This window comes from Lepidochelys kempii, chromosome 6 (genome assembly GCF_965140285.1).
Source record: "Lepidochelys kempii isolate rLepKem1 chromosome 6, rLepKem1.hap1, whole genome shotgun sequence".
NCBI classification, from domain to species: Eukaryota; Metazoa; Chordata; order Testudines; family Cheloniidae; genus Lepidochelys; species Lepidochelys kempii.
The window spans coordinates 87,610,329-87,628,321 of NC_136385.1; the positions used below are offsets into that span (position 1 = coordinate 87,610,329).

At 42.0% G+C, this 17,993-nt stretch overlaps 1 protein-coding gene and 1 long non-coding RNA gene across 16 annotated transcripts in view; both read right to left on the minus strand.

The window, feature by feature from the left end:
- Positions 1-17,993, minus strand: part of RALGAPA1 (Ral GTPase activating protein catalytic subunit alpha 1) — a 231,499-nt gene that overhangs the window by 10,213 nt on the left and 203,293 nt on the right. For all 15 annotated transcript variants that reach the window (XR_012159487.2, XM_073349047.2, XM_073349040.2 and 12 more), the window contains one exon: positions 468-592. Coding sequence is in view for 14 of the 15 variants with exons in the window: in XM_073349047.2 (XP_073205148.1) it covers positions 468-592 (125 nt within the window). In the remaining variant the exon portion in view is untranslated. The remainder of the gene's footprint in view (positions 1-467; positions 593-17,993) is intronic.
- The window catches only part of LOC140913166 (uncharacterized), a 32,551-nt gene continuing 15,833 nt past the window's right edge, over positions 1,276-17,993 (minus strand). The window contains exon 3 of the long non-coding RNA XR_012159489.2: positions 1,276-1,568. This is a non-coding gene — a long non-coding RNA (uncharacterized LOC140913166). The remainder of the gene's footprint in view (positions 1,569-17,993) is intronic.

A 17,993-nucleotide genomic window follows, 5' to 3' on the forward strand; every position in this document is an offset into this window, starting at 1 on the left:
CAATTTTGTTGCTTCTTAATATTTTGAAAATATAAAGTTGGTGAATGTAAAATTTTCTTGGCATTTTAATTGACCTTTTACATTACAGTAAGATAGCAATCTAAAGCTGTCTTAGAGAAGGTCTAGGAATAATACTTGAGGATTCATCAGCCCGCAGCCCAGAGATTTAGTTTGAGCATGTGATAAACATTCATTCTAAAAATACAGAACTTGGTTGCTCTACTAAAATGTTTTGCCAAATCATAGTGCCAGGCAACAAACTAAGGAATTAAAGGCAACTCTCCTGTGGTTATGAATTACACAGTTGCTCAAATATGAAAATATAACATCACTTTGTACATTTTCAGATTAATGATCAGTCTTCATAATACATAAAAGTTTGGAATTTACAGATTTTATAAGTAAGGATACTGCATTTTAAGTGTCATTAAACACTATGGAAAGAATTTCTTTATTGAATTTCTTACCTGAATCAGAGGGCAAATGGTGATAGGGTGCTGGACAGAAAACCTGAGCAGCAAAGTCCTCAAAAGTTGTGGGTTCTAGATGGTGTTGAACAATTGTTTGCAGATATCGAGCTCTCTCCTCATAACTGGTTTACCCAAGAGTTAAGGATCAACTTTAAATCACAGCACACATTTGCTAAACACTAAAGCTTACTCAGTAATTCAGCTATGTTATTCCCTTTAACAAATTTATTCATGTATGTGCATATTATAAATTTCAATGACCATTTGCAGTTTACTAACACTGAAAGTATGGCATTTTTGGATTAAATTAAATTATTCTCAAATCTTTATATAACATTATTTTAGTTAGCCAATAAAAATGATAGTTAAATAGTGCAACATACATTAATTAGAGATGGGTCTGAATCTAAACTCTGGATCTGAACCCCTTCTGAACACTGGGATAGGTTATGTACCTGATGTGTACCTCATGGCTCAGGCTATTTCAGTTATAATACTGTTCCAACAGCTGGATGCAGCTAAAGTAAAATATCTTTGAATAAGGCTACACACTGCCTTCAGGTCAATTTTACTTTCTTTTCTTATGCACCTCAAAATTGTTTCAATCAACCTAAGATTACAGATTATTTTCTAAAGCAGCAAACAGACTTGGTCATAACACTGTTTAAAATTAGGTTTTAAAAATTCTGTAATTGTAATTTGTAGGGGTATAGTGTGAAAAATAACTATCATTAACAAACAACAAACTAGAATCCTTCTCTCAAAAAAATTCTATATATTTTCAGTGAAAAATAACCGTTTCCATAATCCCTAAACAAATGCATGTAGTTAAGATAAATACATAGCTTAAAATGAGTATCAGAAAAAAAATACATAGTCAATTATGCCATTAAAAAAAGCAGACATATTTGTAAAGAATCTGCAGGACCCCTAAATACTGGCTAACAGAGTGTCGGAGGGCACTGACAGCAAAATACCGTACTTCCTTTTCACCACATTCTCCCTCTCTGATATTATTGACTGGAGACCAGTATCTTGAAGTGTTGTTGCTTTAGAAGAACCCTCTCCAGGTTTCTTGTTCCAGCAGGCCTGATTGTGCTGTTAGCACAGAGAAAGCGAGAAAAAAAAAAGAATATTTCTGCTGTTCATGAAAGCAAGTATGGAAATGGCTGTCAAAATGTAGAGCAGCAGGTAGCAACATACAATTATCAAGAAAAACGACCATGCTGACTTCATGTTGTATAGATCCTGAACTGAGAAATCAGTTAACCTTTTCTTCCACAACTTTTAAAGTTGTCCAGCTGGACTCAGTGTGTTGAGTTAGGCAGGCCATATTTAAATATCTTACGTGAGCATAAAAGAAAAAAAAACACACTCCTACAGTATATTCTCATTAACATGTGTATTTTTAACAAATGATTTACTCTTTGCAAGTATTAACATTTTCCATGAACATATTTTTGTTTTCATATTTTAGTAAGAGGCCTCACAGAGTGGAAGAACAATCTGAGGGTTGGCAGTTCGGAAGTCCTGAGTTCTAAACCTGGTTGTGCTGGTGACTTGCCATGTATTTTTAGGGAAGTTATTTTACCTTTTTTGGTCTCAGTTTCCCTTTCTGTAAAATGGGGATAATAGCTACCTATCTTTCTCATTGGTGTGTTGTGAGAAGTAGGCTGAACATGTAAAATGCTATATATAAGCACTAAATACTATTAAGTAGATGAGCCTGCCATTTTCAATTAGGATGAGCAATAAAATTTCAGCCCTGAATTAGGACTGAAGATAATACACTTTAGGTACTCTTCTGGCTTTCACAATTATATTTCAGCAATTAAAAGGGATATGTAGTGATAATCCTTATATGTAACTATCGCACAGGAAGCGATTACAACAAACGAAGTATATTTGAGTAAATTACTCTAAGAAAAAATGTGGCCAAAATCAATAAATACAATATACTTTGTCTAAAATAATTTTCCATCAAAAAATAGACACCATAGTATTCTTTGCTTATACCACAACTTGAGTACATATAAATATTGAAATCAACTGTCTCTCTGGAATTTTTGAAATTCTTTCAGAATACTGAGATAGTTGAACCTCAGAAGAATTCTACTCCGAAAACATTATAATGGAAACACTAGGAAAAGAAGAAATAAAAAACCCTCCATATAAAGTTCTTAAGTTGGGGGACATACACAGTACTGAGCCTTAACACAGGAGACTAATATAGCACAGTTTTTAAGAGGCTATATATAAGTGACAGGGGATGAAACTGATGGTTGAAGTCTAAATAATACTACATATCTCAACTTGTTGAAAAGCACTTTTTTCATTGGGGGAGATTCACAGCTGCTGAATTTTCTGCAGTTAATAGAGTCCTTTGATTCACAGCAGTGCCCCTTACACAAAAAATACTGGCCTTTGTGTATTACCAGAAGCTAATTTTCTATTTGGCTGAAAAGAGAAAAATGGGGTTATTGCTTCTCCCTCCTACGGAGCTTTTCATTATGCCTGATGCACTCAACTTCTAAGCTCTTCTGAGAAAAAAAAATAACTGAAGAGGCAAGAGGTAGAAAAATGAGCTTGTTAGCACATTAGAAGTGAAGTATCTTGGTGGGCCCTAGAAATTCCCAGTGGTGTGTTAACTTATCACTCTATGCATGCTGGCACTGATAGTCTCCCAATTGATCACTCTCTTTTCGCACCAAAGGTGCTGCCAGGAAGCAAAGGCTGAAGGCCCACAGGAGAACAAGCTGCTATCAAAACAAGCTGTTTTTAAAAGTCTGCTTGAATGGATAAAATGTTTCATGGAAAACTAGGGTAGAGACACTTACCTGCTTTAAAAATGCTCTACTTTAAGAGGTCTCTAAATGAAACCTTTTAGTTTATCTTGTTACATCTGAAGCTTATACATAAATAAGGCAGAAATGAGGCAAAAATTAATATTTCGAAAGTAACCAGGACATTCCCAATCTAAATACATACCTCCAAGTCTAAGGGGAAAAAAGTCCTGGTACAGTTTCTGATTTAGTAGGGCAGTACTTGTTTTTATTATATTATCTCAATACTATAAACCTTCACTTAGCAAACCCAGCAAAATCATCCAATTAGCAAACTTGCTCATTTTAGCAACATTTAATAGAATTTTTAATAGCTGGCTGAAAACAGCATCCTGTGTCAAGCTTTTTTTAAAACATGAAAGCCAAGGCCAGAATTACCAATATTCCATATTGTATGGCTACAATGCTCAATTCTTTAAAACAAACAGCTTTCATATATTAAGAACAGAATAACTGAGTGTTTGGGTTTTATGTAGACTAACATGGCATAATTTTGAGATTTACTAATTCACAACCCAAGAGTAATTTTATTTTTTAAACCTAAAAACAAGTTGATTTTCATGGTTGAAATGCTCTGATTATAAATTGCGTATGGATCTGAATATCTGCAATAGCAACTATAAGATACAGTAGTTAATTTCTACATCTATTCATAATAGGCTAGATATTTATCCTTTAAAAGGCTGCTCTCTAGGGAAGAGTTCTTAGCACCTATAAATTGAGTGGCACATATAAACTCAATGGCTAATAATAATAGGCCAACTCAAGCTGTACTCTCATTGTGAATGGATGTTGCCACTAGCATTGGGAGGATGCAAGAATGGACCAAAAGAGAAAGAATCTGGGACAAGAAGTGTCGACATAGACAAGCAGACAAATCTAAATCTGGAATTCTTTCAAGTGAAGCAAATGAAGATTCACAGGTCTAAAGCAAAATCTACAGATTTTGCAGAAACTACTAAGCTTTATTTATTGCAGGAACAGTTATTCTTCAAAATTTTATCGATACAAGGAAGAAAACAGTAGCAGTACCCTTACACATTTTAAATGCCACTCACACTTCAATCATTGCAATTAACAACACTGGTATTCATTAACTAAATCATTTTACATATGTATTCATTATCTTTCAATTACATCAATACTGTAAATATGGAAGTAGTTTTAGGACTACTGATTTGCACAGGGGAACTACCACTGAACTCTTGGTTGTCACATTAAATATGAGTAGGCAATCTGTCAGAAAAGCAACTTCTCATATTTCCTCCTCCTAATCACACTCCATCTTCTCCCTCCTCTATCACTGTTGACAATCTTAGTATCTTTATCTTCAACTTGGACTACTCATTAGGTCCTCAGGCTGCGTCTAAATTTTGCAGATTCTTTCTGCATCACATCTCTAAGATACAGCCTTTCACATTCATCCACCCAGCTAAAACTCTCATCCAAGCTCTCATCACATAGTATATTGATTACTGCTTTTTCTCTGGCTTTGGCAAATGCAGTCTTACCCCATTCATATCCACTCAGAATGCTGCTGCAAAGATCATTCTAGACCACTGCTTTCAACCATGTCACTACTCTCTTTGCATCCCTCCACTGGCTCCCCATTTTCTATTGCATAAAACATAAGCTGCTGGTCTTCGTTTTTCTGGTCTTTCATGGCTTACTACCACCCTTTCTATAATCTCTTTTTCACTATCAAAATGTTGGCTCCCATCTCTGATTGCCCAACGATATCAGCCTCCATCAGCCACTTGTCAAATTTTCCAGCAAGCACTTTTGTGCTTTTTCCCATACTGCTCCTCATGAGTGGGAGAAGCTCCCCGTAAGCATCTGTAAAACTACTTAATTGTTCTCCTTAAAATCTCTTTAAAACTTTTGCTATGATGACTACAGAAATATTGATCACAGTTAGCCATTCATGCACTAATACTACTGCCTATCATGCTGACCAGCATTGTCTCAATGTTTCCTTATACTAACCTGTGTCTGTCTCCATGTGTTGTCTCGTCTTATACTTTGATTGTAAGCTTTTGAGCAGGGACTGTCTTTTTGTTCTGTGTTTGTATGGCACCTAGCACAAAGGAACCCTAGTCATGGACCAGGACACCAAAGTGCTATGGTAATACAAATAAATCACACCCTAGATGTTTTGTGAATTTTAGGTTTTCTTCCTTTGTATCGTAACTAATTCCTCTACATTCATCCTTTCTACCCTCTCTTTACTACTACTAAAACTTCTAACCATGGTGTTCTCATCTTTCCACTTCATTAGTACAACCTATCCTCTCTGGCCTCCCCACTTCTCACCTCGGTCTCTCACATTAACAAAATGCTGCTGCTAAAAACATCTTCATCTCCTGCACTTTTGAACATGAACTCCTCCTCCATAAACACCTTCACTGACTTCGTTCCCACTACATTAAACGCATCTCCTCAAATTCACTTTCATTTATTTAAATAACTTGAACTTTGCCTATATCTTTTCTCAGTAACAGCTCCCCCAAAACTTCTAGAAACAGGCCAGACTCCATCGCTGTAGCATATGAATACAATTCACTATTTATCTATATAAACTTATTTTACAGATAAGAGAGAACTTGGATTTTATATCCCCACAATAAGCTGGGAAGACCTATGGTAAGTACTAGTTTGACTGAGGTAGTAATATGCATCCTATTTTGTAGGTCAAATAAGTGTTAATTTCAAGTGAGAAAAAATAAAGAAAAAACAATATCAACATCTAGCTATGAATATTAATATTATAGCTAATATTTCATTTGACAGCTTTATAATCTATACATCATTACCATAATCTCAAAGTACTTGCAAGATGTTGGAAGAAACAAAGAAAGAGAATAGTTTGGTTGAGATGGAATTCCCAAACAACCTGTGTTGTGGAGACCTGATTCCCATTTATGAAAGTTCATACTGAGGGAGTCAGCTGAGAGACATGTGTCCACTCATTCAAATTGAAATGCTAACTCAAACAGTTGAAATATATGAATAAACATCTCCTGAAAAAGAGCATGCGAAGCTACATTAGTATAAGAGTTCAAGAGAACTTACAGGGAACAAATTTAAATGGCGCACTTGAATCACAAATGATAGTTCATCTATAGTATTTTTCTAAGGAACAGAAAAAGTGACCCATCATTTCAGAGACTTGACATCAATAAGATGTTTATGTTCAAGCCTATGCGTTATCAGATGATTTTGTAGTCTTTGAGAACATTTGAAAATAAGTCAAAGACCAATTTGAACTCCTGAAATATCCTAGGCTCACACAAAGGTTCCAAGATTTTGGCTCAACAGTGTTATGATACTGGAGGAGCAAAATTTGCCTACAAGAGAGGAGATCCATGCTGACAGAAAGGTATCTCTGGGAAGACACCAAAAAGCTGTTTTTCCATCACTGAGATGATCTCCAGTTAAGAGGAAAGGCACTTGCAATGTAACACTGCTTTCTACAGTCCTCTGAGTTGATTCACCAATCCTTTGTCATATGAAGTGGGAGCTCCAATCTGTACTTAATTTTTAAATCATGCCAACTGTTTAAACCAGGGTTTCTCAACCCATGGGTTGAGAGAAAAAATTTTGGTCCCCAAAATGTTTCAAAGGATTACGTGACAGCTCCTGTCCCATGGAGCTGTCTGGGCTCGCCTCCCTGCTCCAGGCACAGCAAGCTGTAGGGTCCCAGCGCCACTATGGTTTAGCCCAGCTGTCATGACGACGAGTCCGGGTAGGCCAAATTTGATTGAGTGGCACTCCAATCCTATGAGCTAGGTCACAACTCCGCTCACACAAATTTGAGTCAGGGCCAAACCTGAGCCGTGCTGCAATCCCACAAATAGCAACACCTGGAGTGGAGAGCAAAGCCCAGCCAGCCTCATAGCACAGGAGCTGCAGGAGCCGCCCCTGTGGGGTGAGTGCTGGGCAGGACCCAACCCCCCCATGGGGGGGCAAGATCTGACTGAAACCACCCCAGGGCCTCCACCCCCAGATTATTTACTGGGTTGCCACAGGCCAAAAATATTTACAAATGGGTCTTGAGCATCTCTGTATAACTATCAATTTATCTAGACATTTATACTGCAACATCACCGTATTGCATGAAAGTAGAACCTTTGAGCACCTATGAGCACATTGCCTCAGGTGAAAGAGGCTCTTTTAAGGGTAGGCTAAAATTACTCCCTGTGACCAAAACATAGCTTAGAGGACATTTTTAAGAATCAAGAGAAACTCAAAATGTGGACATTACGAATGATCATCAGAAATACAGGTACCGCTGCCTCTCTGGATGCTGTGATTTGATTGTAGATGGCATGGCTATGACTGAGCCCTAGTCTACACTACGAGGTTAGGTCGAATTTAGCAGCGTAGATTGATTTAACCCTGCACCTGTCCACATGATGAAGCCATTTTTGTCGACTTAAAGGGCTCTTAAAATTGATTTCTGTTCTCCTCCCTGACGAGGGGATTAACGCCGAAATCGACATCGCTGGGTCGAATTTGGGGTAGTGTGGACACAATTCGATGGTATTGCCCTCCAGGAGCTATCCCAGAGTGCTGCATTGTGACTACTCTGGACAGCACTTTCAACTCAGATGCACTAGCCAGGTACACAGGAAAAGCACCAGGAACTTTTGAATTTCATTTCCTGTTTGGCCAGCGTGGCGAGGTCATCAGCAGAGGTGACCATGCAGAGCTCATCAGCACAGGTGACCATGCAGTCCCAGAATTGCAAAAGAGCTCCAGCATGGACCGAATGGAAGGTACTGGATCTGATCGCTGTATGGGGAGACGAATCCGTGCTATCAGAACTCTGTTCTAAAAGACGAAATGCCAAAATATTTGAAAAAATCTCCAAGGGCATGAAGGGGAGAGGCTATAACAGGGACCCGCAGCAGTGCCGTGTGAAACTTAAGGAGCTCAGGCAAGCCTACCAAAAATCCAAAGAGGTAAATGGCCGCTCCTGGTCAGACGCTAAGACATGCCGCTTCTATGATGAGCTGCATGCAATTCTAGGTGGTGTCCCTACCACTACCCCACCTCTGTGCATTGACTCCTGCAAGAGGGGAGTCTCACGCAACAGGGATGAGGATTTTGGGGACAAGGAAGATGATGAGGAGGAGAAGGATGAAACCGTTCTCCCCGACAACCAGGAACTGATTATCACCCTGGAGCCAATACCCTTCCAAGGCGGGCTCCTGGACCTTGAAGGCGGAGAAGGCACCTGGTGAGTGTACCTTTGTAAATATAATACAGGGTTTAAACGCAAGCACGTTTAATGATTAATTTGTCCTGAAGACTTGGGATGCATTCACGGCCAGTACAGCTACTGGAAAATTCTGTTAATGTGTCTGGGGATGGAGTGGAAATCCTCCAGGGACATCTCAATGAAGCTCTCCTGGGGGTACTCCCAAAGCCTTTGTAAAAGGTTTCTGGGGAGGGCAGCCTTATTTCATCCTCCATGGTAGGACACTTTACCATGCCAGGCCAGTAGCATGTGGTCTGGAATCACTGCATAACAAAGCATGGCAGCGTATGGTCCCGGTGTTTGCTGGCATTCAAGCAACATCTATTCTTTATCTCTCTGTGTTATCCTCAGGAGAGTGATATCATTCATGGTCACGTGGTTGAAACGGGAATTTTATTAAGGGGACATTCAGAGGTGGCTGTTCCTGCTGGGCTGTTTGCCTGTGGCTGAAAAGAAGTCATCCCTGCTGTTAGCCACGTGGTGGGGGGAGGGGTGAAGCGATCATCCCAGAAAATTGTGCGTGTGCGTGACCTTGTACCGAAAGCACATGTGCTATGTAATGTTAACAGCTTGGTTCACCATGAAAGAAAGAGTCTACCCATTGTTCTCTAAAATGTGTCTTTTTAAATACTAATCTCCTTTTTTCCCTCCCGCAGCTGCAAATGTGTCAACGCTCCCCCATCATCTCTGTCCCAGAAGCTAGCGCAGATAAGAAGGCAAAAAAACCGCACTCGCGATGAAATGTTCTGAGCTCATGCAGTCCTCCCGCACTGAAAGTGCTCAGCAGAATGCGAGGAGTCAGAGTCCAGGAGAGCACAAAATGAATGCGAGGACAGGAGGGATGCGCGAGAGGAGAGATGGCGGCAGCATGATGAGAGGAGGCAGGAGGCAATGCTGAGGCTATTGGAGGATCAAACTGATATGCTCAGCGTATGGTTGAGCTGCAGGAAAGGCAGCAGGAGCACAGAGCGCTGCTGCAGCCCCTGTATAACCAACTGCCCTCCTCCCCAAGTTCTATAGCCTCCTTACGCAGACGGCCAAGAACGCGGGGGGTCCGGGCACACAACCACTCCACTCCAGAGGACTGCCCAAGCAACAGAAGGCAGGCATTCAATAAGTTTTGAAGTGCAGCATGGCCTTGTCCTTCCCTCCTCACCCACCCCTCCCGGGCTACCTTGGCAGTTATCCCCCTATTTGTGTGACGAATTAATAAAGAATGCATGAATTTGAAACAATAATGACTTTATTGTCTCTGCAAGCAGTGATCGAAGGGGGGAGGTCGATTGGCTTACAGGCAGTGGTGAGCTGGAGCCGGTTCGCACCGGTTCACTAGAACCGGTTGTTAAATTTAGAAGCCCTTTTAGAACTGGTTCTTCCAGGAGGAACAACCGGTTCTAAAAGTGCTTCTAAATTTAACCAGCCCAAAGTGGCGCCTTAGGCACCGACTCCATGGGTGCTCCAGCCCTGGAGCACCCAAGGGGAAAATTTGGTGGGTGCAGAGCACCCACCGGCAGCTCCCCACCCCACCCCCGGCCCCAGCTCACCTCCGCTCCGCCTCCTCTCCTGAACGCGCCACCCTCTCCTGCTTCTCCGCCCTCCCAGGCTTCCCGCGAATCAGCTGTTTGGCGGGAAGCCTGGGAGGGCTGAGAAGCAGGCGGCAGCTTCCCGCTCAGGCCAAGGGTGGCGGAGGTGAGCTGGGGCGGGGGGGCGCAAGAAGGGCCGTCCATGCCGCAGGGGGTAACCCGGGGGGGGACATGCAGGGGAACCGCTCCCCACCCCAGCTCACCTCCGCCACCCTTGGCCTGAGCGGAAAGCTGCCGTCTGCTTCTCAGCCCTCCAAGGTTTCCTGCTGAACAGCTGATTCGCGGAAGCTGGGGGAGGGGGCAGAGAAGCAGAGCGGGGCAGCGTGTTCAGCGGAGGAGGTGGAGCGGAGGGAAGGTGATCTGGGGCTGGGCGCAGGGTGGGGAAGCTGCCGGTGGGTGCTCTGCACCCTCCAAATTTTCCCCGTGGGGGCTCCAGCCCAGGAGCACCCAGGGAGTCGGTGTCTAAGGCACCCCTTTTGATGTGATCAGTGGGGGGAGCGGCTGCTCCCCTGCTCCCCCCCTAGCTACACACCCCCACCCCTAGGAGCCAAGGGACCTGCCGGATGCTTCCTGGGAGCTGCCCCAGGTAAGCACTGCCGGGACTCCCCACCTTGCCCCCTGGCAGGTGCCTCTGGCTCTGAGGGGTGGGCACCCACTATGGTGGCCCACGAGACCCTCCTGCCCGGTTCTGGGGGCAGTCAGGGGACGGGGAGGGGGGTGGATGGGACAGGGGTCCTGGGGGGGGGCATCAAGGAACGCAGGGGGGTTGGATGAGGCAGGAGTCCCGTAGGCGGGCAACGACCCCCTCGTGGGGTGAAGAGGGAACCCGTTGTTAAGATTTTGGCAGCTCATCACTGCTTACAGGGAAGTAGAGTGAACCAAGTGGGCGGGTTTTCATCAAAGAGAAACAAACAGAACTGTCACACCGTAGCCTGGCCAGTCATGAAACTTGTTTTCAAAGCTTCTCTGATGCGCACCGCGCCCTCCTGTGCTCTTCTAACTGCCCTGGAGTCTCGCTGTGCTTAATCAGTGGCCAGGTGATTTGCCTCAACCTCCCATCCTGCCATAAACGTCTCCCCCTTACTCTCACAGATATTGTGGAGCGCACAGAAAGCAATAACAACAGCGGGAATATTGGTTTCACTGAGGTCTAAGCGAGTCAGTAAACTATGCCAGCGTGCTTTTAAACGTCCAAATGCACATTTTACCACCATTCTGCACTTGCTCAGCCTACAGCTGAACAGCTCCTGACTACTGTCCAGGGTGCCTGTGTATGGCTTCATGAGTCATGGTATTAAGGGGTAGGCTGGGTCCCCAAGGATAACTATAGGCATTTCAACATCCCCAATGGTTATTTTATGGTCTGGAAAGTAAGTCCCTTCCTGCAGCTGTTCAAACAGACCAGAGTTCCTGAAGTTGCAAGCGTCATGTACCTTTCCCGGCCACCCCACACTGATGTCGGTGAAACGTCCCTTGTGATCCACCAGTGCTTGCAGCACCCTTTCGGTTTATGTACTGGCTGCCAAGGTGGTCCGGTTCCAAGGTAGGGATATGTGTTCCGTCTATCGCCCCACCACAGTTAGGGAAATCCCACTGCAGTAAAGCCATCCACTATGACCTGCACATTTCCCAGAGTCACTACCCTTGATAGCAGCAGCTCAGGGATTGTGATGGCTACTTGGATCCCAGCAGCCCCCCACAATAGATTTGCCCACTCCAAATTGATTCTCGACTGACTGGTAGCTGTCTGGCATTGCAAGCTTCCAGAGGGCTACTGTCACTCGCTTGTGAACTGTGAGGGCTGCTCTCATCTTGGTATTCCTGTGCTTAGGGCAGGGGAAAGCAAGTCACAAAGTTCCATGAAAGTGCCCTTACGCATGCAAACAAGTTTCACAGCCACTGGGAATCATCCCAGACCTGCAACACTATGCGGTCCCACCAGTCTGTGCTTGTTTCCTGGGCCCAGAATTGGCATTCCACGGCACGAGCCTGCCCCACTGCCACCAGGATGTCCAAATTGCCGGGGCCCGTGCTTTGAGAGAAGTCTGTGTCCACGTCCTCATCACTCTCATCACTGCACTGCCGTCACCTCCTCGCCTGCTTTTGCAGGTTCTGGTTTTGAACATACTGCAGGATAATGTGTGAGGTGCTTACAATGCTCATAACTGCCACAGTGATCTGAGCGGGCTCCATGCTTGCCGTAGTAGAACACTTCAACCTCTCTGGCCACTCGGTAAAAGACTTATGGGTGGCAATTTTGCAACAGAAAAGCTTCAAAAACAGGCTCCAACTGAGAAACTGCTAAGCTTGAATTAATATGCAAACTAGATACCAGTATCTTGGGTTTGAATAGAGACTGGGAGTGGCTGGGTCATTACACATATTGAATCTATTTCCCTATGTTAAGTATCCTCACACCTTCTTGTCAACTGTCTAAATGGGCCATCTTGATTATCACTACAAAAGTTTTTTTCTCCTCTTGATAATAGCTCATCTTAATTAATTAGCCTCTTACGGTTTGTATGGCAACTTCCACCTTCTCTGTATATATTATATCTATCTATATCTATGTATCTATCTTCTTACTATATGTTCCATTCTATGCATCCGATGAAGTGGGTTGTAGCCCACGAAAGCTGATGCTCTAATAAATTTGTTAGTCTCTGAGGTGCCACAAGTACTCCTGTTCTTTTTGCTGTGGTATAGCATCTGCAGGAGAGCAGAGTTGCAGCGGAAGCGGTAGCCCTGACAGCCAACAGAGAAACTCGCTCTCGAGACAAGAGCAGAGTTGCAGTGGAAGCGGTGGTTCGATGACAACAGTTAGCAGTACTGCGCTATCTGCTGAAAGCAGTATGGCGTCCATACGGAAAAAAGGGGTGAAATGATTGTCTGCCGTTGCTTTCACGGAAGGAGGGGCTACTGACGACATGTACCCAAAACCACCCACGACAATGTTTTTGCCCCATCAGGCATTGGGAGCTTAACCCAGAATTCCAATGGGTGGCGGAGACTGCGGGAACTGTGGGATAACTACCCACAGTGCAACGCTCCAAAAGTCGACGCTAGCTGCGGTACTGTGGACGCACTCTGCCAACTTAATGTGCTTAGTGGGGATACACACAATCGACTGTATCAAATCGCTTCCTAAAAAATCAACTTCTATAAATTTGACTTAATTTCATAGTGTAGACACACCCTGAAAAACATTTGCAGACTACTTTAGGGGCAAAGGAACAAAGTTTCATTTCACTGCTAACTGGAAAATGGGAATCCTCAACTTGCAAATACTTTCTAGTAGAATGAATGGACTAGGACGCTGGTAGGCTGGATGTCAGCTCTTGCAGGCATTAACTAAAAACTGACACCCTCATAGTTGGAGACCAGAGGAGGTCACCCATATGTTAGTTTTGCTCAAAATTGGTATTCATATTAAAAAATGTATTTAGTGTTTAGACTCTATGAAATGCTTGTATGGTGCTGCATGCATTAATGACTTATAATATTGATATCCCATGTTATAAAGCAATACGTTTGCTCTTTAACTGTAAAAGTGTTTGCTCTGAAACTATAAACTCCCATAGTCAGGACAGAAACATTACCAAGTGTGAAATGCTAGTTTGCCACAGGTGTGGTCTCCTGCCCAACAAAAGCAGGTCCATAGACACCAGACAAACCATTGTGGAACATCATAGGACAAAAGACTTTGTTGATTGCTTCTCCCCCACACACCCACGAAGAGGAGACATTCAGGTGAACTCATCACATTATCTTGAACCCTTGGGAAAGGGAAGGGAATAAAAATCCCTGATAAGAAGAAAAGGAATCTTTTGGCTGTCTGAACTCTGAAGGGCCAGAAACTCTACACCAGCGGTTCTTAACTTGCGGCCCAATCAGCACACAGCTGTAGCCCATGTGACAACCGCAGGGCCATACAGTAGTATATATATTGTGTGGATGTCGCCCACATAACACAGATTGCTGCATCTGTTGTTCACAATGGTAAGTAAGTTGAGAACCACTGCTCTAAACTCCTCACCCTCCTGGGTCTGCCCCGAAAGAGACTTTGAATAGACGGATCACTACAACTCTTAGGATTTAGATGGTAACTCATTTTTGTGTTTATGTTTGCTTGCTTTAACTTGTAAATAACTCTCATTCCTTCTTCCTAGTTAATAAACTTTTAGACAGTCAATTACAGGATTGGCTTTATGCATTGTCTTTGGTATAGGACCTAGAGCAGTGTTTCTTAACCTGGGGTGTACACACCGCCTGGGGGTGCGAGACATGCCAGATTTTTTTAGAAGGTAAATAATTGAAAACACAAATTAAGCACAGACACGTAAGTACAACTACTTTGTTTCATCAAACCTATGTATTTAAGAACATACATTTTTAACGATTACTGTAATATACAAACAGGTTTAAAGAACTGACCTACTTCAACAATTTTTGATAAGGGGGGTGAGAACATATTTTGAGAACCAAAGGGGTTCAGGCTGCAGTAAAGGTTAAGAACCACTGATCTAGAGTATCAGTTGATCTGGGGTAAATGACAGGTCTCTTGGTACCAGAAGCAATATGGATGTGGTATGATTTTTGGTGTAACTGACCATTTATCACTAAGTCCAGTTTGTCTGGGTGGCAAGATAGACTGGAGAGTCTAAGGGGACAGTCTGTGACTCTATGGTAAAACTGTTAAAGTAATCTAGGAATTCACATGTGTTACTGGCTTGGTGAAATCTAATTACAGAACACTACCAGTTTGGAGTGTTTGCCCTGAGGTTGTGAGCCACTCCAAACAGTGTGATATAGGCATTTAGAATTTCTTTTAACTGCATAGAGTCAATTTCTATAAAGCATGGTTACAGTTAGAAGAGCAACTATGAGAAATGGCACCTTCTTCATCAACATATCTGCTCCTCATGAGTCTTGGGAGTCATATTTGCCTACTTTACGGCTAGAAATAAGTTTACAGTATTGACAGTGTACAGCGAATATAATTAAACAACCTGCTAAAACTGCTATTTGACATCACAAGTCAAAGAAAAGAAAAAGATCACCCTGTTGGTTTACTGGCAGCATATGTTGGGGATCAGAGTTTTGGCTTTTTGCTCCCTGGCTCGGAAGAGGCAGCAAGAAGCACAGAGGCAGTTATTAAACAGAAGATATACTACAATTTGGGGCCCTGAGAATGACGGTGGTGACAGATATTTTTGGATAGATTCCCCTAAGTAAGTTGTGATTTTTACTGTCAAGGGGATAAGGATGAGTCCATATGGAAATAGGACAAGACTTTTGTAGTAGGTAAAGATTTCTGTGGAGGATCGTGGAAAAACATTGCCATAATAGAATTTGTCTCTTGAAGGAAGCCAAGACAAAAAATTTAATAAATATTTCTCGACGTGAGAAATCTCTCTCTGAAAGAGAGGATTGGCCAATGGCTGTCAAAACAGCTGAAGTCACTTTGAGTCATTGGAATTTGTGCTCCTTATTGGCTCTGAGAATTAAAGATGTAGGATGGACAGCTACTGATCCAGTGTTGGAAGCTCTACACCTAAAACCATTTCATCTGTGGGTGGGTGACCAGTATCAACCAAACACACTGAGATGCATAGGTGAAGGTCTTCTGTATTCTAAAAAGTGATTCTGTTGAAGAGGCATTATGGCATTCCCTATTTGTTCTGCAAGGATTTCCAGATCTAATTTGCACAGTTTACAAATAAAGAAGTATTTTCCCCCTAACTGCCACTCCTGCTAACTCAAATCAATCTGGCATCTGAAAGTCAAGCTGGGTTCTTTTCTGCTTATCTTTAACCATTAATGAAAATGTGTATGACAAATTCTGCATTGTGTATCTGCGTTTTCTGTGGGGCTGCACAGATGTACTGTAACTGAGTGGACAATCTGTATCTGCAACTGAAAGTTATTAACAACTCTGCTGATGCATAAAATAGAATCCAATTCATTCTCCCATTTTTGTGTGCCAGCTCTGAAACACTGACAGAAGTAAAAAGGTAATTTTGTCACTAACGCAAGCACATAAGGAGTCAATCTATGGAGTAAGACCACCCTATTTTCAAATGGATCAATCATCAGAGTAGAAACTCACTTTCAAACAAGAAATCTTGTCTTGACCACACTGGACAGTGACGGTCAAAGGTTTAATAATTTTATAGTGCTATGTTTTTTCCACATGAACTGAGCTTGCAGTATTGGGGACAATAGCTTTGCCATAACATGCAATAATTTCTTTCCTTATCTCATGTACCTCAGCCAGAGGTTAGGGATCTATTACAGGAGGTGATAGGTGAGGTTCTATGGGTCTGCAATATGCAGGAAGTCAGACTAGATGATCAGATGGTCCCTTCTAGCCTTAAAGTCTTTGAGAGCTGAGCAAAAAAACACAGAGAATTCAATGTTGGCTGATGGTCAATTTCTCTTATCCACATTTTATAAATATTCTATTTAAAATGCTACAAAATACATTAAATAAGTTATCCAAAAAGATCTTAAAAAGAAATGTGCATATTATATAAGCATCTGTATTCATTAACCTAAATATCTCATGTTTTAATAAAACATTCACATGTAAAACAAAATTATCCAAGAATAAAAACTCTATAAAACAACTGAGTATTAAAAACAGTATCACATAGTATCAGGTAGGCGCACTACTGATACAAACAAGTTAGCCTTTGGTGTAAATCTTCTATAATTAAAGGCTGTTAGTATCAGGAGATGCTCTCTGATGTAACCTCCAGGAAAATGTAAGTATGCCTCCCCGAGGATAAAGTAATATATATGATAGCTTTCACATATGTGGTTAAATATCAGTTCCAATATTACTAATTTTTTATGTTGGCTCATTTACTTTTTTTTTTTTTAAATCAAAACATTTATGTTAATTATACCTTAGGAAAATGAAAAAGGAGAAAGCATCTGGGCCAGATGTGCTGAAGTCATTGGGAAGGCATCAAGTATTTTACAAATTTCTTCAATGATATTCTTAAGAAAAAGAAAATGTTGGATGAATGGCATAAAAGCTTTGGAGTGGCTATTTTTTATCGAACGAAATATTAGACTGTTCTAATTATTGCCCAATTAAGCTGATGTCACATGTTATGAAAACATGGGAGACAATTATTGAAAAGTGTCTGCGTGGAATAATTGAAATTTGGATGGGTCAACATGGATTTATGGTGGGAAGGAGCATAGCTGATGCCACATTTGTACATAAATCCTTATAAAAAATTCAAAGGAAAGACAGCAACTTGACATGGTCTTTGTGGATATGGAGAAGGTATGTGATCACACACCAACAGAATTAGTTTGGTGAAGTTTGTCTTCTTCAGGATATGATGGAGTGACTACTGTAGTCAGAACTAACTGGGACTATAGTAGAGAATTTCCAGTAAACACTGGCCTGCATTAAGGGTAAGAGTTAAATGCCTTTTTGTTTGCAGTTGTCACGGATGTAATAAATGAGAATATATGAAGGGAGCTACCTGGAAACATGCTGTTTGCTGATGTTTTAGTGATAGGTGCAGAAGACTGAGAGTCCTTGTCAGTCAACTCTGAATTATGGAAACATAATTTTGAGCAGACTGGACAGAGTGAACGCTGGTACGACCAAGGCTATGATAACTGGGGGAGAAGGATTCATCATAAAGGAGATCACAGGCAGATAGCTTAGAAAAGCAAAATAACTTAAATACCTAGGATCAATGGTGCCCTCCTGAATGATGCCTGGCATCATTCTAAAGCTGCTTGGTAGAAATAGCAGGAGCTGACCCCAGTTCTTTGTGACAAATGATGTCAATAAATTTAAAAGACA